Source organism: Bombus pyrosoma, linkage group LG12, assembly GCF_014825855.1.
Source record: "Bombus pyrosoma isolate SC7728 linkage group LG12, ASM1482585v1, whole genome shotgun sequence".
NCBI classification, from domain to species: domain Eukaryota; kingdom Metazoa; phylum Arthropoda; class Insecta; order Hymenoptera; family Apidae; genus Bombus; species Bombus pyrosoma.
The window spans coordinates 11,417,235-11,443,544 of NC_057781.1; the positions used below are offsets into that span (position 1 = coordinate 11,417,235).

The following is a 26,310-nucleotide window of genomic DNA, read 5'->3' on the forward strand; positions in this document are numbered from 1 at the left end:
CCAATGAAAGTTTAACGTCCCTGCCATGTGTGTTAATCTTAATACGTAAAAATAGCATCAGCGCTTGAGTTATCATTTAGTTCATAAAGACACTAGGTTTTCGCAGACACGTAGGCGTCTGGCTCGATCCCAATCGTGTCAAAGTATAAATGAAAATGACACGGAGGTGGGTAGCGGTTCCGAAACGAGCAATCAAACTGAAACGTAAGTATCCCACGTTAGTCATTTAATTATTCACCGAACTGCGTGCGACGATTAACGCTACTTAAATGAATTACGATTTTATACTATCGGCAAATTGAACAACCTTGCATCTGTCGTGATAAATTATCACGAATTTTCTATCGACAATCGAATTTTTGTATTGGAAAATCTATGCATCGTTGAATAGACATACGGAGAATTTGTTCGATACCGATTTATTCGACTTTACGCGATTGTCGAAATACTTTTCAAATCGACGAAAACACCTTTCGTTTTCCCTAGTTTCTAATACGAAATGGTATTCGTTTCTTATTTTCAACGTTCGTTTCTTATTTTATGCATAAAATACAAAAGTGACTGATCGGCTCAAACCGCTGTGCCTAAAAACGTGAAATTTGGACAGCCCACTTCTGTCATAACGTGTGGTCGTGGGACAAGAAAGGGAATTTTGAAAATTAATTGAATTCTAAAGCGATAAGACGGGGATGGATTTTTCTTAAAGGATAACCACAATAGTTACCGAGAGATATGAACTTTTCGTTAGAAACAAACAAACACGTGTTTCAGTGTTTTTCGAAATTGAACTCTCACAGGGACGATGAAGGGGTCAGTTGTTCTTCCAAATGATAAGCGTATCTCCATGTGTATCCACTAAAGCTGGGTATTTAGGATTTGGCAAACAAACTTCTCATTAGAAATAAATAAACACGCGTTTGAGCGTTTCTCGAAATTCAACGTCTAAATGATAACAAACATAAATTATCATAAAAAGAAATATCGAAGCCGTGGGCGAGCAGCTAGTTATTTCGTTATTGAATTTATCTACAACTGGACTTATCCGCTTCATTAGAGAAAACTTAATACTTTGGTACGGTAAACTCTTTGACACTGTAAAGTCTGCTATATTTAATTTATAATTCTATAGCGATAACGCACAGCTTAATCGGAACAAATCTATCTATATTATAATCCATCTGACACGTACCGATTGAAAACAGTCGTCCCAATTTCGATATTCTGTTCTACGTTAAGATCTCAGCAAACTCTTCGTCGCAAAATAAACGTAACGTATTTCCTACCAGTTTCGCGTATTTCCGTAAACTCCTAATTCAACAAATTTCTCGCCATCAAAGTACTACGAATAACCAAAGTTAATAACAACCTTCCTAGCTATCCAATTAAATCCAATAACACCTGCAACATAAAGACTTGAGAAATCAGGAAGAATGAATACGCGAGCAGAAATAGTGGAAAGTTTGGCTACCATCGCGTCTAACGCTTGAAGCTTGGTGTTCGATGCGAATTTCGCATTCCGAGCATCGGGAGAAAGTTTGGACGATAGGAGAGTTCGACCATCTGGAGAAATAAACAACCGGTTCACTTGGACAATGCACGGCGATGCGCATGGTGTTTTATCTAGAAGCGAGATCGTGTCGTTCAACATGGAAATCGTTCGCAAAGGTGGCGAATAACGTGCCGCAGGACCACAGGGCAACGTGTTACAGAAATAAATACAGAGTCGCGACACGTTTCTCCTACTCTTTCTCTTTCTCTCTGTCTCTGTCTCTCTGGCCGCGGAACCCACCGAAATAAATGGATCACTGCTTCCTGTAATTTGAGATCGCGAAAAACATTTTTCTAGGATGCATCAAACATCTTTGTTTCGGAAGAAAAGTTACCAACCACGCTGCGAGCGCATTGTATCGGTATACGATCTTTGAAACGAACTATACGGCGGCTGTGAAAGATATTTGCACATCGAAATTTTTTTTATCAATTTCTACGCATTTCGTTTACGCAGTGTAAAATTTTTGTAGCCACACGAACGATTGCTATTAAACGATAGGAAATATAACATACCGGGCCTAATCGGCTAGTACGCGAATGCTAAAATAAGCACAACTACCTTAACATCGCGACTACCAATTCGGTAAGAGCAGCAAGTGATATCAGATTTCTTGCAATTGCTAAAAACATTCGAACAATAGGAAGGATTATACGCAGAAAATCGGAATGCCATTCATAGCGACGTTGTCTCGTTTATCTGCATAATGGGCTTTGATCGAAATTTTTCGCATTGATGCGAAGAGACCGTCACGTTCGTTATAATGCCACGAACCCATCGCCGCGAATCTATCGCGTCGAATATTTCACGTCGGTCCGAGGCATCGTTTAAAACGCGGACTGGCCGCAGCTGTTGTAAACGAAGAACCGATGTTTCGCGCGCGAACGAAAATCAACGCGGCGTATGGAACGTGCGGCCACGTGCGATCTTTATCTATAGATCGCGGATCACGGAAACGTATAGATCGCGGATAGGACCGGGCCAAGATGTCGGTTGGTTCTGGCACAGATTCGTTTACCAAGGGCCAAATTTATGCGTATACCACAAAGCAACCGGGCTGATATAGCTAACTTTTGGCCATTGGCCACAGGTTCCTGGTGCTAAACACTTTCTTTTGTCTTTTAAGACGATACGCGCGTCCCTGTATTTCGTCGACTTTACCATTCGGTACCGATTACGGAAGAGTTTGGAAGCACATCGATCGAATTTGACGCGAAGTTTCTGCCATTGTTCGGGGAATAAACAGATTTCGTTAGAATCTCGGATGAATTAAGAGACTGCGTTCGAAACACCGGGCGTGACCACCCCTGTCGTAAACGTGAGATTACGTCTCGTCGGCGCGCGTCGCGGCGCGGCGTCTGCGTGGACGTAAAATAGCAGTAGCCGAGTGGAACAAGGTTCGTTGCCCCGTTTTCATCGCGATAGATGCAATTTGAATTCTTGCGGGCAAGATCTAATTAAAGCGAGATCGGACAAAGAGGTATTTACGATCTACGCTAATATTTATTCCAACAAAATGGTAATCTAACGGTAAAATAAAATGGCAATGGAGATTAATCTTCAAACCGACGAGTATATTTTCGTACACGAATTTAGGACGAACGATCGTTCTCCATGAGACAATCAGCTGTTCATCGACTATGACCGATGTCGACAGGGGGTCAATTGCTCGAGGGAAATTGCCAATGAAGGTAGTTTCACTAGGGAAACAGGAAGGTAACTGATCGTTCCATTGTCGACTCCAATATCGGTGACCTCTCATTCGAGCAATCACTTAATTTGCAGGGACATCTGTACGCGATCGTGCGTTCATCCGATCCGGCACTATAAGTAATAAATGTAATCGGCTCTTATGCAACGATATCCTACCTTGATCACGCACCGTAAAATTGTATCCGCTCCATCCTGATGATCGATAGACGTTTGAAAATTTTAACGAGTCATTAATCGCTGAATCGCCGATCTTAACGCTTCATTTACGGAGACGTTTGAAAATATCTATAGCTTTATTATTAACCCGATACGTATTCTTTGCTTCTATAGATAAATAAGTTCCGTTATATATGTCGGAGATGAAGGAACACCGGAGCCTTCCTTTGGAACCTTGGAAAAATCCCGTAATAATGTAATTTAGATTCTACCGTAGCCGTAATTAAACAATTGTCAGTCAACCTGAGTGTACTTATTTGGGACCCGTGACAATGAGCTTGGGATCGAGGCGACAACCAGTCGCCAACGTAGCCGCGGTCAAGGGATGAACGTTTGTTTAACAAAGACCTTATTCGCCAGATAAGATGGTCGCCAGATGCCGACGCGTTTCGGCAGTGCACGTTCAGCTAGCCTGAGGCCCCGTTGTAAATCTTAAGATTTAGTTAATTACAAGTCCTTCAAACAGAAAACAGTCTTGTCCCAACTACGGGAAGATAGATACCTTCTCTCGAACGACGCTCCTCATTAGCAACTTTTCCCTCAAGGGGGGCTAGCATTCTTTTCCAACCGTCGACGTGGAAATTGACCAATTAACAGCAACGTCAATTTCCCTCACCCTCTGAACGAAGGCATAGCTCCACGAATCCGATGACCTCATGCGCTTGGGCAGACCCGTCATAGTTTTCCTCGGTGGCACCATCGAGACGAAGATTCATTCCTGGTTGCGACTTTACTAACGAACAGAGTACCGTCCTCACGATCCGGACTTAGATTTTGGGAGAGCATACATCTACGATCCCGTTGACCGCGGATTCGTTATCGAACCTAGGATCATTGTCATTAGCGTCTCGAGTATCTAATTACCACGGTTACTTGTCGATATCTGTAACAATCATACTTGCTCTAGTCAATATCTTCTCTATTGCATAACGACAATGTCTAATCACAACGAAGGTTCCTTTCACGCCCTTACCCCAGCNTCTAATCATAACGCTTCTCCGACATATATAAAAATATGCGTATACACGTATACGAAGAGTTTACATGTCAGAAATAATGTTATTTCTCGTATATAATTTTGTAATAATGTACTTATCAGTGGTCGTTACGAAGAAAGTCGATATATCGATTTATTAGTCGCTTTAAAATTAATCGAAATATATTCATCGTATTATACGAAACAGTTTATCTTACGAGCACCAAGTTTCAGTTTGTCAGTATTCTTTTATCTTTTAACAGCTATAAGACATATTCTCTTGAATCTCGATAACGTACGTTCTTCGGAATTTCTTTTCCTCGATAACGACAAATATTTCTCGCTTCGTTTAGAGATACGATCACGTTATTTTACCAAGTTTTATTAAAAACGCGAAATTAGATAAGGAGTTTTCACGTAGTACTCTTACTCGCGCCTAGTATTCATTCGTTTCTTTACCAACCAACAGTTTTATTAACATCTTTTATTAGTATCTTGACGCTGATGGTGTCAGAGTTTCGTGTCTGTAATATTCCTTCTAAACTCCGTTCCGCTGCTCCAATTTTTCTATCTCAGTTTCGTACTCGTTTCAACAAACGGTAACGACACTCGATGTCTTGTAAACGTTTTTATGCATAAAATTGAAATCCGATTAATATCTTACTAATAACGATTCCTCTATTTTGTCTTCAATCTTAGGAAGCTTTTTTAACGAAGCTTGTACACTGTTACATTGTATAGATACATTTACATACTTTTGTTACACTTTGAAGATATTCGCCGATAAATGATCTTATTTTAAAGAAAACAGAGAAAAGACACTTATCTCTCTCTAAAAGGTAATAATTTAGGAATAATTAGATTTCTTAATGAAAATAGTAACTTTCTTCCCTTTTCTTTTTTGATTCCTTAACGAATCAAATGACTCCACTGGTCTTTTCGACGCTGATCAAAGAAAAATTTAACATTTAAATGTGAAATTCGAAATTGCTACTTACCATTTATCAACGGCAGAGTTTGATTCATCGTAATGTCCTGCAGTGGCATATTTGTGCTGTAACAAACACGAAAAAGAACACCAATTAATCAGCAATTAATTCATATGTTGTACACGCGCGCAATACAATTTAAAAATTAATTCCATAGATATATGTTAATTGATATTTTCTGATAAAAGAGTAACGCAAGGAAGTGTATAATATTATTTTAAAAGCCGAGAATGCAAAATGAAGAACAGGAACGTTTCTTTTACGGCTCCTGGAGACGATAATGAAAGTACGTCACCGAAGCTTAAAGATAGTTTATTTTTGGAATAGGGCCGAAAATGGAGCGGAGGCACGTGGTGGCTCCTGATTCCATACGAAATAGACTGTACGAACTAGACCGAATTAGATGAAACTTTTAAAAAGGATCAAGATGAAGATTGCGTTCTATTTCCAGAGCGACGATCGGTTCAAAGTAAAACATTCGATCCTAAGGACGAGGTTTGCGCATAGATAAACTATTAATCAGACGACATAACAATCATCCGAAGAATCTCCTGCTAAAATTTCATCAATTTTAACGGGCTAGAAATTCAACTACTTGAAACGTGCGTTGCCTCTTTTTATTTTCCTTTTCCATCATTTTCTGAATAACTTTCGATACCGAATATCCACGATACGGAAAATCATATTCGCAGTTGACAAAAGAAAATGATTCCTTTTAGTTTCTATCGATGATAACAATGAATCAACTAAAAGAATAGAAAAAGTCCGAGATTGAAACAGTTAATTTCAACGAGAGTGAAAATTTACATTCGAGAGTGTGAAAATTCGCGATGTGACATCCAGCGGAATTTAAGGAACGATTCGTTATAATTAAACGCGACCCAGATTTTGATTGCAATTCTCTTCGTTCTAACGAAACGGCGGGTTAGCTCGATGTAAAACTGTTTGCGTGATGTGTGACATGTCAGTGATTTATAGTTGCGGGCCACTTCAAACCGAGTTACGGTATACGAGTAGTAAGGAAATGCAGAATTTCCAGAAAGGTTTAATTTAGATTTCATCCAAACGCTATTCCTGCTGACCAGTGTTGAAATGTGAAATGAGTAATTAACGGATAATGTCTCTCCAGCGGGTTGTCACGGATCTTAACAAGTTCTAAGAGTTCCGCTATTATTCGCGCGCACCGTGCAGTCTGGAAAATCTGACCTCGCTTCCCTTCTGGGACGTCTCACGCTCAGAAATTCGTCTTAAGCGTCGGCCCTCATAGACAAAGTCTCATTCAACATTTATAAGCCGTCTATTTAATTTTAATTTCATACACGAACCTCTCAGAATCCTCCAAACTGATTAATTTCGCTTTTACGTAAATAGAATTCGCGGATTTCACGATGACGCGCTCTGATCATTATCCAAAATATATTACATGAAAACAACTCGACAAATATGGATTAGAAAATGAAATGTTGAAAAACAAATGACACGATTTGAGCTATTCGGACGTCGCGTTTGTCGACTCTACAAATTAAAAAAACAGAGGGGAGATGGCCATGATTTATGTCATCTACTCACAGAAAATGAACTCGTGGAAATCAGTACATGATTGGTTTCTCGAAAATCAAACTAATTAATCGCGTACTTAGGTGATAAAATTGAAAAATCGATCAGTTCGATTTCTGACATGGTCAGGCTTAATACTCTGCTAAAGGCAAAAATTATTAAATACGAACAATGTATATTTCAATGAAATAAACTTCGCTCTTCTAAAAATAATACGCTGCAGAAAGACAACAACGTTGCACGCTACGACGCTAATGGTACAAATTAACGTACGCATTTGAAGCTGAAAATGACACATTGCACGCAGAGATCTGCAGCGTGTCATTAGCGTTGTTCATCTTTTTCCATAGTCACAAAGAGACGAGGGGGAGAGAACCAGTCATTTCTTTTAGCGAGGTCTATTTAGAAGCTTGCAGTGCACGTAATCCCGTTTACCTCGCGAACCACAGGCCTGTAACCGTGGCCATCCTCTTTTTCGGCAACACCCCAACATCTGACTCTGATATATTAAGCACTACCCCTTAGGTCCATGTAGAACTAATCCGGATCCAGACTTCTCAGAATCTCAAGACGCCTCAGAAGTTGCTCAGCCCGGAACGAACACGAGGGGAGCGAACGGACCAAAGGGTGACACTATGCTGATATTATTATTGGCCACTTTACGAGACAGGGTTGCTTTGCGTAACGAGAATCGCAGCCGCGACATCCGCCACCAGTCACAAAACGCGACTATTAATTGGCAGCGGAGGTGCTAAATTTGAAACAAAATGGAAAGTTCTCTCGATTCTCGGCTAATAAGTTTAGTAAGAGCTTTGGCTGTTGTTATTCCTTTGCGCTCGGCACTGACAAACGATTTAAGCTAAACGCGATGAGAGGATGGAAAGAAAAGCGAATTAAAGACGATGAGTCACTGATGGTTGCGGATCATTTTATTAATTATGCCGGCGTAGAATATCGCACTTAATGTTTGTTCAAGTTTAGTTTTAAAAGATCGATCGAAAGATCGAGTGGTTTAAAAATTAATATTGGAATATTTAGCGAGTAATTAAAGGACTGAGATATATTAACTTCATATTTACTTTGTAAGTATTAGCTGAAACAAATATTTGTTTATACAAGTTCTAATTTTTCATTTTTGTTTAAATATTTAGAAATTAAAACTCTAAGAAATACTTAAAGGAGAGATTCTCATTTAAAGAATTTTATTTCTGGAAGAATCGAAAACAATATAAGAAATAAGTTTAATTTCCGAATTTAAAATACTTGTTGCATCTTATTGCTACGTTTTACCTGTAAATTTTTGTTAGTATTTCGCATAATAAATTTGTATAGTCGCGCTCTAGTCAGAATAATATTCATTATAAAATAAAGCTGTTCTACTTTCACTAGGTAGTAAAACTGGATTTTCGGTGTAAGAATTAATTAGTTGCAAACGCAGATTGCAAGCACATCGTTCGATCGTCGTCGATTATCTACGTCGTTCGTAAAACTACAATTGGTCGCAATAGAGATTCGTTACATAATTCATAACGCATTTCGTAACATGCAGTTATTGTCGCGTTTCATGCATAAAAATCAATCACAAACACGTCGATCTAATATAAAACAGTTTATAAATAAACGTTCCTTTGCGCGATATCTCGTAAATAACAATAATTATCGCAATTGCAAATTGTAAATAGCACTGCCAAAATTTGCTTACTTTAATTTCTATAAAATCATTTGTACGAATATCTTAATTAATTAACGAGTGTTAATAATTTGATAGGAACAGAAACATAAAAGAAACCGTTTCGCTTTATGAACGCTCCTCGCGAATTTTCTATTAAAATAAAATTGATTTTGAAATTAACGAACTAAAGTATAATCGATCGCGCTTGTTGCTTAGAAAATGTATATTTGTACAGAATCGGTAGACAATTCCTTGCAACGAACTTCCTCTTTACAACGATTGATCAAAAGATTCAACAACTGACGATACTAACTTCCATCGGTACATGTTTGGTGTATGTCACCTGCGTGATAAGCCAGCTTGGAAAGACGTTGATAAAGAGGAAAACGATTTTATGAAACGACCCCACACAGTTGTCGTCATCTGGCAAGATGGAGGCTGGTTGTGTAAGTAATCAATACTGGTGAGCAGATATGGTGGCATGGACCGAAAGAGAGCAGTATGTATGCAGCTTGAGCTGTAATTGCTTTTACGATAGAACTTTCTGGCGTATGGAAAATCTGGCCTTTATTATTGTACTCGCTTTATCCTATCGCGTAGCAATGGATAAATTTCTTTAAAGAATGCTAAATATCTAACACGGCATTATTCGAGATAATAATAACCAACGGATCACCTTGTGTTTCCATTGAAAGTAATTCCGTAAATCGAGCCTTTAACGCGTTGTCATCTCACGCATTATGCCGTTGAACGATATTAGAACGAACGTGTATTCACGTTGACGTGCAAAGTTCGCTCAATTACCGGATCGTTAAACGCATTAACTTGCCCAGTTAAACAATTAGCTCGGCCCTGCCGAATGGAAACATTGTTTATAGAGCGATTCAGACTAGCTGCCGTATTCTTATGGCTGACCGAGTGGGTGTCGGGTGGGCGAAAGAGTTCGTTAAGGCTCTAATGAACGCATGAGACACTTGGCGAATGTACGCGTATGTAGATTGATGCAATTCAGTCCGATGTGTCGCAATATTCGCTGTGTCACGACCTATGATAGCAATGGATTTATATCGTCGGAAGAAAAAATAGAGCAGTTTTAGAAAAAATGATTCTGTTTTCTAGTAAAGAGATACGTAGATAAAGTCCCTCATCGAACACATGCTGCCCATTGTGATACTAAAGTATCGTAATACCAGGGAATTAACATCGTTAAAAAGTACTAGCTTAACCGTGATGAGTTTACATCGATATATACTTAAAAGGATAACGATCAAAAGGAATCTCGCAATATGACGAAAACGTGCAAGGAATTATTATTTATCTACGTTATTGTGCAAATATAATGTCTGGACAAAGTAGTAAATATGTATAATGAAAATGACTCGTATAATCGCAAGGTGCGTTGACCTCCTACAATCTAACATTCAACGATGCTACAGTAAGCACAATTGAATACAGCTGCATCAACTGACAATCAGACGAGTTATGCTTTCTTGCTAATATTATATTTTATAATAAATTTCATTGTAGAATTTTATTGTACTGTTTATAAAAATCGTACAAGTTCAAAGTATGAGGTTATCGTTAACCTTCTTACTCTGAACCTATTTATTTATCTATAACGTTTTAAACAAAATTCTACGATGAATTCGATATAATTATACATTCATATTAATAAACGAGGTAATGGTAAAAAACATTTACAGACACCTAGCAATAAATCGCAATACACAGCGGTATAATTAATCAAAATAAACGGCGTTTATTCGTCTGCGATACTTTACTTTGTACGATACAAATAGCCAGCAAAGTACACTAATCATTACGGTTTACTTGTGACTCATTTCATAATCGAAACAATAATTCGTGCGATATCCGTACCGGAGGGACAAATATAAAACTCTGTACGGTACTTTTCCTAGCTCAGATCAACTAACAATGGCAAAGTAAATGCCTTAATGTTGAAATAAGATGTTACAATAAATTTGTTATATATCGTAATAGATATTGTATATGGAAAATTTCTGAGTAAAAAAGCTGGTATAATAAGCTTCTTCGATAACAAAAACACGTTACAAATGTATTCATTTAAGGAATTGAAATAATTCTAGAGTAATACTTAAGTGTTTTGCCACTTAAGTCGCGGAAATCTGTGTGTTTGTCCCTGATTTAGAATATCTGAATCGCGTGTAGCGTACTTTACATTCGACCATCCTGTTATTATACGTATTTTTAATACGAAAGATAGAAAGACAGCAGTTAATTAAAACGAAAGTGAGATAAAGAACGACACGTTGGACGTGTAATACATTTAAAACAGGCAATGATCTAATAAATGCAAAAAAATGCAGCCAGTCAAAGAGAAAGTGTGGTAAAAGTCGCGAAGATGTTAGATACGATGAACATGATACCACGAATAAACCATATTTTGATTGCTCTCTTAAAACGTTTAAGTATCTCTTTATAACTATCTTTGAAACTAACTTTTATAATGTTATTTGTTGCGATGAAAATTCTACTCAATCTCAGAAATGATTACTGCCGAGAATCTCTTAAAATATGAAATAAAGATTTTACACGGTAGATTGGGACACACACAGCAGACTATAATCGAAAAATATGTATCTCGGCAGTCGGATATTTTCGTCGGAGGCCAACGATTTTCAAGTTCAGAGAACTAAAACGATGCACCAGGGAGAAAGGAATTGCATTTAGCGGTTTCTTTGATTTTCCTTCCTCACAATGAAACATTTGATGCTGTTATTCGAAGCTGTCAAACCGAACCCTACCGTCATGCATCGAGAAACCAACAGACTAAGGTTTACCCCAAAATATTCACGATAAACAATCTAATTTTAAGAAACTAAGGGGAGACGGCATCCTTCACGTATGTAGCTTCGATTTGCTTTGATACAGCAACGAATTTCCTCTGACAGGCGTATTTTTAAAATGTTCCTCCTTGCAACATATTTCTTCGTATTCCATTGAAATTAATCGCACAAAGATGAGAAAGAGAAAAGAAAGGGAAAAGTATCGAGTATCGGTGGTTTATTGCCGTAAGTTGATTGAAAATTGGCTAAACGCTGTATATATACATTTAGAGGAAAATCCATAATAGAAAGAAGACTGAAGAAGAAGCATCCTGCAGACCTCACAATAGAAATACAATAAACAACCTGGAAGATGGAGTCCCGCTGGGGGTAACCATCCACATGCTATATTTTTATATTTGCAGCTGTAATATTTTACCAAATGTCCTATTGGACAAATTGTAAAATTTAAATAAATAAATAAATAAATAAAAAGATTTAGAGGAAAATATAAATATGGAAAAATGTACGCAATATGCAAAAATATATAAAGAAAGATTCTAATTACAATGAATACCATCTTGTAACATCTATACATGTACGTGTATGCATCTTCACATTGACCTTGAATTCGATGAATACAATCACGACAGCAGTGTCCCATTATAATGTTAATGAAATTCCAAAATGTTTGATAAAACTCGCATAAATAAAAATTTGTCCTGACAAACGTTTAAATAACTCTTTCATCGGTCATTGCATATATTCTTGCATGCTGTGCGCAATTTGTGCATTTTTACATCTTCAAATGCCTCGCAAATGCATAAACATCCGCAGTTTAATTATCATGCAGTTAGTAAATTACCGTGGAAAAGGATCCAGGTCAATAAGCGGTTACTTACTTCCGAAACGGACTGTAAACGCTACCCCAGACGCTGGATCTGGTCGGCGAGGGTGAGTTGTTTTGATGTTGATTGGAATATCCGTAGCCGGCGAAAAACATATTGCGGTAATTGTTCCTCATTTGTACACGAAAAATATGACTTCCCGTACGAATAGAATGGTCCTCGAACCGAATCATATACAAAATCACGCGACCATATATATATATATATATATATATATACAAAACAAACGTACGTAATAACTATGCACAACAATATAATAACAAACAACGATAATAACAACGTGGATAATAGTTTTGTGATAATACTATGATAACTTGTACTTTCAATGGGCCTCTTTGGCACCTTTATTTGGCACAGAGCGTCACTGTACTAGAGTTTTCAAGCAAGCATTATCAGCGCAAACGTGATCCAACACCATCAAAAGTCCTCTCTCATCGGTCTTGTTAAAAAGCCATACCGAAATCCAACGATTATTCGTGGCGTAATTCGGTGGCTTGTGACCCAATGAACATTGGAAAAAGTTGTTTTCCGCAGTTTCGATTCCCAGACTAAAACTGTGTTAGCACGGTCGACCTATATGCTGCTGGATCGATCAATGCAGAGATAACTCTCGCTCAAGACGACGCGTCAGATGATTCGCACTATCGTGTCCCGATGCACTTCCTAGTCACTAAACACCTTTTCCACGAAACGCCGTTTCGAATCTGTTTAACGTAAAGTCCTGTTCGATACGAACGATCTGAGACAAGAAAGGATCGAAACAAAAGACGAAAAGAAAAAACACAACGATAACGCAGTCTGGCATGCGTCGAGACCACTACAAAATCACCCTGTCACTGAATCAGCAGTTTATATTTTAGCACAGTCCTTTTGGAAAATAGTAATAAGAGCTTCCTCGCTGGTCGTCTGTCGTCTTCCATCGTGTCCGACAACGAAAACCACTGTTGATCGAACGTTCAGAAACTTTCGATTGCAGATTATTTGTTTTCTCGACCAAACGATGATACTGAGGGGAATTTCCGAACGCTTGGCTCAGTCAGGCGTTGCCTTTATAGATAACGATTAACGAGTGTACTTTCGACGAAATGAAGACACTGTTGGATACCGCACGTGACATCACAACTCTGAACCTACTCCAGCGATAGATTGAACGCAACTGAGGGCAGGCAGGCGTCGATGCGACACGGACGCGACACGGCTCACGTTCTGACCGAGGAGAGGCACGAACGGAGGGTTTAAGGTCGGAAGATTCGTGCGGCTGGTCGAGGAGCAAAACGGAGGCCGACGTATGGACCCGAGCCGAATGGGCTAGCGGTGGGCGGCGGCGGAGGGAGTCTACGGAAAGAGCTGGTGGAGCGGTGGAGTAGAGATAAAGAGTAAGACGAGGAACGGAGGGAGAGCCGAACGAAACGACAAAAACAGATAGAAAAGCAGGGTTGTAAAGAGACGGAACACTGCGTACATCGGTCAAACACAGTGTCTCTCAATTGGGGGTCGATAAATAAAATTGCTGGTTATGCAAAATAATGGATTTTCAGGATCGTGTATTATAAGATTAATATACATACATGTATTTTATAAGAGGCACTCTCTTTTTGTATTGCAAATACGATGACAAAGAATTAACATTTTATGACTTCAGAAAAACAAATCAAATTTTCAAGATAAAAAATACAGTCTGTATAATATAACAGTATTTTTAGGGAATATTTAATCTATACCGCATATTGAAAATTCTTCTTATATATTTCTTCGCGTCCTCATTTTTCATTCATTTCATTTCATTTTTATTTTACGTATTTATATACTCTATTGAAATATTTAAAAATGCAATCCGTTTAACACATATAATGTAACAATTACCGATAAACTACCGTTTCAGGAAATTTCTCTGTTTATAACTTGTTACTAAAAAGAGATTATCAATTATAAAGGCTATGTCAATTCTAATAAGTAGAACGCATTCGCTAAATATTTGAAGGTATTTACTGAAAGCTTAGGTGCTGAATAATTTAATTAATTATTGAATTTTACAATTATTTTAAACTTGGTATTAAAATTTATTGAAGATTACGATTATAAAAAATTGTTAGGAGAAACGATTCTTTTAGATCGCGGAAATTTCATGAATTTCTGATGCGTGCTAAGTATTCCTCCTTCGTTTCATCTGTCTTTTATAATTCTCCTTCTTTGACAAAAACCCATCCCATGTGCGGAACATTCGTTGAAACATAAATGCGTTTCGGAGAATTAGCAGTCGCAGAAATGAACGTTTTACAACTGCATACAAAGAACATAATTGTGACGATATAATATAGTTTGACAGAAAAGTAAGATGTAAGATATACATCAGCAAGCCAGATATACGCTTGTAAATAACGGCATTACTACCTTAACGTTAAAGAGAAATGATACATTTTGTTTCATAATTACTAAAATTAGCTAAAATCATAAACATGCATAATGAATTGTATTTCTAATTTTTAACAATGCAGAGTAGATTTGAGAGTCATTAAATAGATAGTGAGCTCCATCCCTATGTAGTGAGATAATCATTGTTTAAATAAACAGAGAAATATGGAAAGTAGTAACCATAGTATATATATATATGTATATTAGAAAAAGCAGTAAATAATATAGAACGTTTCAGATAAATGAATTTCTTTCATTAAATGAATTACTACAATGTGCAGTTTTAACATTTCTTGCGTGTAGTTTATAAAACAAAATATAAACAATCAAGTAAAATATACTTCATACTAAAATATACTTACGATGAAAGGCATCGACAAATAAATTTCTAATTAATAATTATAAAAATTTAAAAGTTTCCTCTCACAAGAATTTTTCTCGTTTTATACAAATTCTACAATTTAATTAGTATTACAGTAGTAATACAATGTTGTATTTTCAATTACCTTGAAAGTAATCATTCTGCTTATGCATGTTTTTCGTTACAATAAACAGGAATATAATGAAATATTATTAAATAATTACATACGAATATAATTTTAACGCATTATCTCTATATACTATATATTAACACTAATACCATAATTATCATACATAATAATGCTTTAGCACATTGCCCTTTTCATAAAATTAAAATCATTTGTAATAACGCATGTATAATAACATTGTTAATTAACTTCGAACTTCAGTATTCACTTCTAACCTTAAAATTTAATCTGAAGAAACTTTATGCATACATGCATATCATTTTTTGGATATATTAATATTTATTCAGAGCGAATGTGAATTTCCGAGGGGGGAAAATGAGTTTAATAATTTACAATAATAAAAACAAATTATTATGATTTAAAATTATTGACTTGTTTATGAGTAGGGTATTTTACGGAGATTTGTCGGTAAAAATGTTCTCCACTATACTTATACCCTATTGAATGTACTGATGATTTTGTAAATATTACTATACATATTATGATGAAATATAAAATGCAAACAAATAACCAAAATTAACATAAATTATTTCTAATCCCTTTTTTTTCAATTTTGCACTTATTATAAACTGTTTTACTAGACCTGTGTAAATTATTTCAAGTACATCAACAATATACTAATCTCTCTTCAAGTTGTAAACAATACTATTACAGTATAGGCCCATTATTAAATAGTGACAAACTTGTGAACAAAGACCTCCAGCTTTGAAAGAATATGCAAAGCCATAAATTTACTTACGTATCAAAATAATTTGTCGTGGCAGCCGTTTCATCCATAAAATCTCCCATTTTTTACTTAATTTCACGATGCACATTAGCAACAAACAAATAAAAAACAAGAATCTACATGCACTTTCAAACCGTTAAATTTAAAAACTAATTCTGAATATTTCCACCGTACGCGCTAAATGCACGCTCTATACTTTTCTACGTCAGTTCTACCAATGTTACACATTTACGTTTAACATGAAAATAGAAATAAAATGTTCCTAGTATGACGACAATTTTATGAGTCACGGCGTGAGAGTAAAACACCATATAATCAAATAGTGACGACATTATATGTACATATAATTATCTTTGTATACTAGGAGATAAAAAGTGTTGTATTTATTTAGTATACGCGTCTAGGCTTTTCTTTTAGATGAATCACACGCGTATTCACTCGTTTTTCAGTATCGTAATATTATTCTTATAAACTGTTGTTATTCACGTTGTTCGTGGAATAGTGCGAGTTGGTCATTTGCATTTCGCGCTGTACACCTTGTGCTAATTTTCTAAAACAGAGGACACTAACTATACCTACATATATAATATCGAGCTTCAAAACCAGTGATTACTTAAGTAACTGAGTGACTGGACAGTAGTGGACAGTATGGCAGTCGTCTGCACTTAATCGGATAGTTCGATATATGCAAAATTTCTGCGGCCTTGGGTATACAAATTATTTAAGGATGACTCGATCAAACCTAGTTGTGATGGATCAGTAAAGAATGAATTCTTGGGACGTTACATTTTTACTCTCTTTCCTTTAACATTGCTCCGGTAGACGGGCACGGAATCAGCACAATATCGACTTTGACAGGTGCTAGTTGTCATTTTTTGCTCGTCTAATTGGAGGTTATAGCATCATGTTTGCAACGCTGAAAAATAAAATACGAGAGGAAATAGGGAGTGACGTGTCAACTGTCGTTAGAAATGCCGGCAATGTGCGCGGCATTAACTCGAGGCATATGTCTCAGGTAAACATGTTGTTACCATGTGTAACTTATTATCAGTGTGGAACCGATAACGCGACTACATAGCATACTTATTTATAAACGATCTATAATTGTGATTTATATTTGTAGTAGTCGCTTTAAATCATCATTAATTTTCGAGAAAGTACTGGCGATATTTTAAGTTAAATATTTATGTTTCTTATTAATTCCGCATATGTTTATCAGACGATTCATTAATATTTCATATGTTTGTTATCTAATTTTGATAATCACAAGATTTGTTCGAATACCTACTGATAGTTTAGGCTATTTTAGAAATATTACTTTATAGATACTTTTGCTATTTTTGTACCGTTTAAAATTATATGTTTTTAATTAATCTATAACAAACTAAATGTTTCAAATGAAATTGTAGAAAATAACTTTTATACATTTTTATCTATAATATAATATAAAGTATTGTTATGATCATACGTATAGATTGAGTTATTACAATGAATGATATTTTTTTTCTAGACGGGATCCACAAGTAGCATCAGTGGATCTCAAATTTCATTAGATGGTTCGCGCGAGGAAAATATATCTTCACCTTTACCACCTGCTTCTTTGGAAAAAGATACTAGTTTTGATCTTAAATTAAATGATAATATGCAACTTTCTGCTAAAGATATTAAAAAACTTGAAAATAGAGAAGATGAATGGCGGAAAAGATTGGCGAAAAAGGAGGCTGAATTGATAAAACGAATGGAAAAGAAAGAAGAGGATTGGAAAGTAAGGTTCTTGGAAAAAGAGAAAGAGTGGAAAAAAGTAGTAGAAAAACAGGAGAAAGAGAAGAATAAGATAGAAGAGGAATTAAGACATGTAGAAAGTTCAAAACGTTCATTGGAATTGGCTCTTAAAGATGCGGAAGGTACATTTGTAATTATATGATACAAATTTAAAAAAAAAATTAATGTTGCTCGATCTAAATTTTAGTGGCAAATAAAATTTATATATACGTATCTAAATTTTCATAACTAATATTGTGTTTCAGAATACAAGAAAAAATTATATAGTTTTCAAGAAGATGCGGAACAACTAGAAGGTTTTCAAACTCAAGAAATGGCAAAAATAAAACACCTAGTAAGTTTTATATATTTCTTTCTTTAAAAGCTTACCTTTATCGTTTATATTTTCTGCTTAATACGCTTCTATGTTTAGTACTTTATATACTTCTATATTTATTTTATTTATTTTAATTTAGTTACTGGCAAAGGAGCAGGAAGTAGAAGAAAAATCACATCATTTAAAAGCAGCCACTGCAGAAATTGACAGTTTAAAAAGTGAAGTCTCTCGTCTTAGAAGATACGAAGATGAATTGAACAATGTACAGGTGAGTAAATTGTCTGATGATTGGTTTCATTTTAATTATCACATGAAATGTATTATAAACTTCAAAATTATGTTAACATAATTATTTAATATAGTTGTGTTAATATAAGTTGCTTTGATGATTGACATCATTTAAGTGAGTAAACATGGACTATACTTTAAATTGAGTTTAAGTATATTTATATAAATCTTTTATTTTTAAATATATTAAAAATTTTTTTCCACACAAAAATATTCTATGTTAAATATTAAGCTATATATGAACATTTACAAATACTATCTTAGATTTAATATTTTAGGTTTACATTTACTTTTTATTTACTTACAAAATTTGTCACAACTTTGCAGAGTCTAGCAGTTTGTAGCTTTTAAGGAAAAAGAAGTAATCCCATAAAAATCTTAAGTTATTCTATTTCCATTAGATGAGCATTGTATTTTACAAACTAACAGCTTTACTTTGTCACATTCAAGGAATTAGTATAAAGAAATGATTGGTTCGATAAAATGACAAAGTTTGTTTTTGATTTATAAGATATAACAGTATTATTGATAAGATATAATCTAAATTTGTCCTTGTTGTAATAGTATTGTTTCTAATAAATGCAAATTATTTCTTATTGCAAATGAATTAATTTGTTATGTGTATATATATAGTGTTATATAGATAATTTCATAACAATTTGGTTTAAAAGTAAACATTAGATATTATTTTGTCATGAATTAACATTTCAATAGTAGCTTTTCATATATTGCATTTTGTGTTATAAATTCATTTATAACATTGAACATTTTTTAATGAGAAGGGATAAAGCTGCATGAGAAAGTCAATTCTTTTTTTTTGTCATAATGTTTTTTTTTAATGAATATTTACCTTTATAGTGCCGATTATCGATCATGTGGTCTGCTACAAAAATAATGACCATAAACATATTTTTTAGGTATAAGCACGCTTCCTTTTAAAAATTAGTTTTGTTTTTAAGCCTCCCACTACTTTTCTTTCTCCTTTTTTTATTTTATATATAGCTTTTTGTTTTGTCACGTTTTTGCCATGTTTTTCTGCACATTTTTTGTATTGACACATAGTATCGATCTATGACGAACAGGTGACATTTGGTCAAGAATCTTAATTATTTGAATATTTAGAATATTTGGAATATATTTTAAAATAAAACAAATGAGCATATGTTCCATAACTCTTATTTGTACTCTTAGAATGCGCTTTTAATACTTGACAGGAAGTATGTACTTCCATTTTATTAAACTTAGTTTGGGAAAGAGCAGGCATTTTGTTGAGTACAAACAAATTGTGAAAGAACAATATTCTTTTATTGGTTATGGAACATGAGCAATACCTAAGTGATACTGAAAGTTTTGTGAAAACGACATACGCATGAAGATTGGAAAACTTTGATAAACGAGAGCATTGGAGATCAGAGTAGGCGGTATTTTCCGCTAATTCGCTGCTGCTACCGCTGATGCTAGAGGTACGTCTTCAAAGCTTTGCTGCTATTCTGCAATAAATTATTCTGCAACATAAATAACTTCTATAGATTTTACTTACATCAATGTTGCTCTTTATGTAATTCTCTTCTTGGTGCAAAATTTTATAATATAGGAGAAATGCATGTATTAACTAATGGAAGTGGTTTAATGGTAAAGAAAAATTTTTCATCTTATTATAATAAAATTTAATTTAAAATATCTCGACTATTTCTACTGCAGTACTCATACTCCAATGTTGTTACTCTCGTAACAGCGTGGAATAATTATTTTAAATAATAAAATGTCTCTTATAAACTTAAATTTTTGTCATATCCAGTTATATAGCAATTAATGGACAATTTGAAGAGATTTTGAACAAAAAATTTATTCAACACTATTTAGTTTTGCTTCATAAATTTTTTTCTTTATTTTATTCACTTTCAGCATTATTATCATTAACCATCAAATTCATCATTCGCTTGTTCTTGGCTTTATAAGGTTTGGATTATTTATAATATTCTATTCATCTTTATGCATTAGAGCAATGCTTTGGTAAGGTTTGCAATGAAGCTTTACAGAGCAAAATGTGATAATGATAAATATAAAAAGACATTCCTGGTAATAATATCACCATTTTCAGGATGAGATGGAGACACTACGTCATTCTACTCAGCGTGAGAGAGCTCAGCTATCCTGTCAACTGGCACAAACTGAAGAAGAAGTACGTCACCTAAAGGATAAGGTTTTTGTGTTAGAACAAAGAGTCGCATTAGAGAGTAATGATCAAGTGACAGTGGATGAAAGAATAGCTGATCTTATGAGAGAAAGAGCACTGTTAGAAAGAAAGTTAGAAGAAGCTCATCTTCATTTATCCGATATAAAGACTAGTTGGTCAGGAAAAATATCTAGCTTGGAGACACAAGTTGGAAGACTTAGTAGACAGGCTGGTGAAGAAGGTTTGGAAAGGAGACGAGTCGAAGAAGAAAGTGAAAGACTGAAGCAAAGGATTAAGCAGCTAGAAGCTGAAATAGAGGTGAACAATGTTGTCATGGCGACGAAAGACGCCAAGCTTTTGCGCATGGCAGAGGACATCGACGAGATGGCCACGGAACTAAAAGAGCTCCGGGCCAGCGTCGATGATGAGGTGGACGAATTTAAACGACAAATTGTGAGTTACCGCGATATGTAGTCGTGCATGGGCTAGATTGTTTCGAAGAGGATGTCTTGTTAGAGTTTGAAATGCAAAAAATAACGAACATTCCCTATTTGTCAGGTGGCAATTTTCAAATGATCACAGCATTGAATAATAGATTTAATTTTTTAAAGAATGTATAACGATAGAATTTCCAACATAGATATTAGATCTATATGATATAGATATATTATAATTCCTGTTTTGTTGATATTTGAAAAAGTAAGTTGATATTTCCATCTCGAATAATTTCTTTCATTTTTAAATTAACTGTGATCGTATAAAGTTGTGTTTATTTTCTGATTTGTTATAATTGTTTTAATAATTTTATAAATTACTAAATGTTTATGATGTTACACGATTAGTGTTAAAACACTGGACGCGTAAAAATATAAACATCTGGAACGTGTATACACGAAAGTTGTTAATTTACAATTGAAAACTACATATCGCCTATATACTTGCATGTTATATCTATGATGCTTGACGCTTAACGCACAGAACATTTATTTTACGTACATTTACTAGCACACTCTTTTGTTTATAATTTTTTTATTTACTTTTATATGCATGCAAAAATTTATAATGTACATTATATTTCATCAGTATCACGTATCAATAAACAAAAATAATTGTAGACTACTTTTTAAAACTTCCACATTTCCACTCCGCGTGTATTTATACATAAAAATTAGATAGTACCAACAATAATATTTTTATGTACGATCGCATTTCTGTATATTTTATTTGTGGAATAAAGGAAAGAACAAATAAATTATATCGTTTATTGCATTCGTTTTTGTGCTTGTTTTTAACCCATTTTTATATCCCCCTTTTTCAAGCGGCTTTTTATATATTATTATATACACAAATGTGTACACGATTTTTTTCTTACAGGGTTAATAAATCATATTATATTTTGCTACACCAACGACACAGTCCGATTATATTTACGTTGCTGTAAATATTAGGAATGCGTATCCAAGCTGATACAATTAAAGGAAAACGTATCGTATCCATATTCGTATAGAATAGAAGATAGAATGGTTAAATAGAATCGAAAATCTTGCAGAAAGGCAGAAGATATAACAGAAAGCTTTTTTAATTAATCAAATGTACTCAAATTAAAATTTATTGCAGGTGTGAACTTCGGAATCAATGGCGCTTTCCGACCATTATTTTGTTTATTACATAAAATGAATTGATAAATATTTTACATTTTTATATACTCTCTTCATATAAATTTAATATCTCCATCTTATTATATTTGGATTTATCCATTTTAAATATAATTGTTACAAAGTCGACAAGATACAATAATGTCCTATTGAATTTTTAAAATTTCATTAAATATTTTTTGTTTTATAATGCTTTCCATCATACTGTTTTGCTAATATTGTTTAATTTAAAAATAATTTGATTAATTTTTATTAATCTGTAAATTTTAACTTTAGTTAAGATATAAGATTTATGTATCATATTCTTTTCTGAAAATATCATTATTACTCTGTACTTTTCTACGTTATTGTTACTTGTGTTACTCTTATTGATGTCACTTTTCATAAAACGTTATCACTTTGAACGTTAAATTTTGTTGAATAAATTCTGTTGATAAATCCATTTTACCATAAATACCAAAGATAGTAGATAATGAAGTAGGTAATGAAGAAGTAGATAATGAAGCATATTTTAAATAAATTCAATCATTGCCAAACTACAATTATTTCGCTTGAACATTATAATATTAGATACCACTCACGTTGTTTTGTTGTTTGCTTTCTTTTGTCAGGAATCATCGTCAAAGCAAATAACCCGGCTGAAACAAGATTTAGAAGAAGCAACAGCAAAACTTTCAACTGCTACTTCAGAATTAGCCCATGTTCGTCTGACTCTAGAAGGTGAACGGATGAATAATTCTTCCTTGCATTTGGAAGTAGCGCGTCTACGGGAAGATCTGGAATCTGAAAGAACAGCATCAGCAACATTAAAAGTGTGCCTAGAGAAAGAAAAAAATGAAAAAGACACTGTATTATTGAGAAACGCTCAAGTCTCCCAAGACATAGAAATGGTAAAGCAAGAGAATCGACAGCAGGAAGTCGAAAATATTGAGTTACAAAATAGGATAGAAACCTTAGAGCACAATTTACTAAGTAAAAGTAAAGAAGTAGAACAAGCAATGACGACGCTAGAAGAAACTAAAAAGAAAATGTTGGAATTGGAGGAAGTAGAACAACATAGGAAAAAGATAGAGAGAAATGAAAAACTACTTAAAAGTAGCTTAATGGACCTAGAGGAGCAATTAAATGAAAAGACTAAGGTAGACTTGAAAAATAGAACGATGAAAATATATTTCAGAGAATAATATTAATTATTGAATATATTTTTAGACAATCAAAGTCTTGCAGCAGCGACTAACCGATATGAAAAAGACCCTTCAACGAGAGTTGAGAGTTCCATCTTCATCATTGGATAGCGATGTTGAACCTTCTGCAGCAATTCTCAAGCCCAGTTCGTCGAAAACGGTCACTGCCAGGCACAATAGCACAAGAGACGACGATGTTAACTTTAAATACCTTAAACACGTTCTCATAAAGTTCCTAACAAGTAGGGAATACGAGGTAAATGTAATGTACATCCTAAAATTCCAAAACCATAATATGTAAAACAAATTACTAAGAATAGTATGCTGAAATAATTTTGTTAAACAACAATGAAAAGAAATGTATGAGATATTTACAATTTTTCAACCATTTTCTAACTTACATTTTGTTCATTTGTTTAAGGCTCTTCATTTAACAAGAGCAGTAGCTACTCTTTTGCATTTTTCACCTGAAGAAGAACGGTTGTTGCAAGAAACTTTGGAGTGGAAAATGTCATGGTTTGGTACACGGCCTAATTTAGGTTTTGGACAAACTGCCAAAGCTATACCGCCTAGCTGATAGCTGAAACAAATTTCTCTTTCTATAGATATCATAAAAGTGGCCACAGATTCGTGGGTAAAATCAAAAAATTGGATCGCGTCGATGATCGGTCGCAAATGATTATAAATACTTGAGAAATTAGGGAGGACACAAATGGAAAAAGTTTACAAGCTAGAAATTTCATAAATTTTGTAAAATATTTAGCCTTTATAATACGCGTACAATTTATTCGCGTGAACAAATATTGGTCATAGTTAGCTTCCAAAATGCCCACTAAAATATGTAGCATCAAATATTATTTAGATAAAATAAGTCAAATATAGAAGAATTTTGACATTCGTCATACACTGACATTACAAAATGAATTAGTGAAAAATGTGTACTACATGCAACATATAAAATATCATCTTTTTCCGTACATAAATACTTGAATATACACAATCATTCTGCAATATTTAATATCCAAAAATCATAGTTGAGCTTATTTCTATATACAAAAATCTGACGCGAGATACTTTATTATTAAATTGATACTACATTTATCATTTTTTGTTATATTCGAATTTTGAATATACGATAATTTTGCATGTAAGTATTATATCGCATTGTGTATATTATCATCTATTTCATATTTAATGAATGTAAGTCGAAGCAAGTTAATATGACTTGTATGAATAAGTATGAAATAATTACTTATATGTATAAGTATGAAATAATTGCGTCATCGTTATATGATGTAAACAATATTAGATCTTTTAAAGGAATTTAGTATCGTCTAGACATGGTTGCAGATCGGTTATAAAAATTAGGCAAAACTTGTTTTAGCTCCGTTAATATCGAAGCTATTTGCAATTGCTATAATTATTTGTGATATGAATATTGCAATTGTGTCATGTTCATGTTTGTAAATAATAAGATGACGTTTCTATATGAATAATTAAAGCAGACGGAGTGAAATGACTCATTAATAAAATCTAATAAAATGATTTATTTAATTTTTCACCCATGTCTATATCGAATGGTTGTTACCTTCGTCTATAGTACATAATAATTTTGTGCATCTTGTGAAATTATTTTACCAATAATAAAATTTATAATTATATAAATAGAAACTATTGATATTATATTGTATCTTATTTAAGTAGACAAATATGTAAGAAAATTATTTCGGGAAATTAAAATTTGTACTTATTACCAAATTTTGTAAATTTAAGCTTTAGACTTGAATATTCTACGTCAGATTAATCCGATAAATTCGCTAAATTTTCGGGATTCTATTTTAATTCTTTTTTTTCAGACTGCTATATTATTATAAAACATTCCATCTCGAACATAATGTTAAATTAGTAAAAGAAATTATCCTCAACTTTGAAGATAATACTTTAATAATATGACGTGACACTAAGGAATAAATCAGATTGTCGCACGTTATATAAAGTGTAATTATTTATTTACAACAATCTATATCAATATCATGGTGACTAATAATATACAAGTCGGTAATATCTAATAAATAATAAAACTAGTAATTTAAAGTACTTTAATTTCCAAACGAAATTCAAATCAGGAAAGTTTTACGACGTATATAATTTTGAAATACTAATTTTTAGATTTATCAGATATTGTATACAACTGCAACTTTTCTATATATAAAAATATAAACAGAGTCTTTGTTCACAAATCGTTAAACAATTATTAAAAAAAACAAATTAATTAGTTAATAAGATGACTGATAAAATTTTGTAAAATACGTAATTTAATTTTATTAATCGTCTATACAAATTTTAACGTGAATATTGTTCAGATATTTCAGAATCGAGAACATCTATACGATATTTTAAGTATCAAATCTACGAAGATTATACATACGGAAAAACAAAAATCTAATATTTCATTAAAATAAATATTATTTAAAATAATTAGTTGCACCATTACTTTGGTCGAGTATATGGACAATGTAGTGCGCTATTAAAACATATATGTATACAAATACAGACTTCTAACTACAACAAACTATGTATTACTTTTAAGTAGTTTAGAGTGGTGGAAGTGAAATTATGTTTGATTAAATGTCAATTCTTTTTAACAAACTTATATACATCTATCATATTTTGACGGAGCTAGTAGAATAAGTTGAGCTTACATATAATATTATGCTTAATCATCGTGTATATTCACATTTTGTTTTTAATCTATCGGCATTTTGATATAAACGCAAATGGGACGAGTGCAAATTCAATAAACATATACGTATAAATAATAAATTTGCAAACGAT

At 33.8% G+C, this 26,310-nt stretch overlaps 2 protein-coding genes across 7 annotated transcripts in view; one reads left to right on the forward strand and one right to left on the reverse strand.

The window, feature by feature from the left end:
• The window catches only part of LOC122573354 (centrosomin), a 39,393-nt gene extending 23,242 nt beyond the window's left edge, over positions 1 to 16,151 (reverse strand). The window contains exons 1-2 of one of the 4 annotated variants that reach the window (XM_043739584.1): positions 16,087 to 16,151; positions 5,453 to 5,508 (exon numbers count right to left, since the gene is read on the reverse strand). In XM_043739584.1, coding sequence (XP_043595519.1) covers positions 5,453 to 5,508; positions 16,087 to 16,136 — 106 coding nt within the window. In that variant the 5' untranslated portion in view covers positions 16,137 to 16,151. Of the gene's footprint in view, positions 1 to 5,452; positions 5,509 to 7,435; positions 7,483 to 12,381; positions 13,592 to 16,086 lie in introns of those variants that run through there. The other 3 variants (XM_043739588.1, XM_043739581.1, XM_043739586.1) reach the window with 3 other exon arrangements.
• LOC122573357 (golgin subfamily A member 1) lies at positions 182 to 26,124 on the forward strand. 3 transcript variants are annotated; one of them, XM_043739595.1, is made up of 8 exons: positions 182 to 204; positions 17,585 to 17,978; positions 18,102 to 18,190; positions 18,312 to 18,440; positions 20,562 to 21,089; positions 22,903 to 23,430; positions 23,501 to 23,731; positions 23,897 to 26,124. In XM_043739595.1, exons 2-8 carry the CDS (start codon positions 17,717 to 17,719, stop codon positions 24,050 to 24,052), a joined length of 1,923 nt encoding a protein of 640 aa, XP_043595530.1. In that variant the 5' UTR covers positions 182 to 204; positions 17,585 to 17,716; the 3' UTR covers positions 24,053 to 26,124. The 3 variants fall into 3 exon arrangements, with proteins under 3 accessions (XP_043595530.1, XP_043595528.1, XP_043595529.1); XM_043739593.1 differs by lacking the exon at positions 182 to 204 and adding an exon at positions 16,292 to 17,089; XM_043739594.1 differs by lacking the exon at positions 182 to 204 and adding an exon at positions 16,292 to 17,089 and having other exon boundaries at positions 20,562 to 20,954.
• The last annotated feature ends 186 nt before the right edge of the window (positions 26,125 to 26,310 follow it).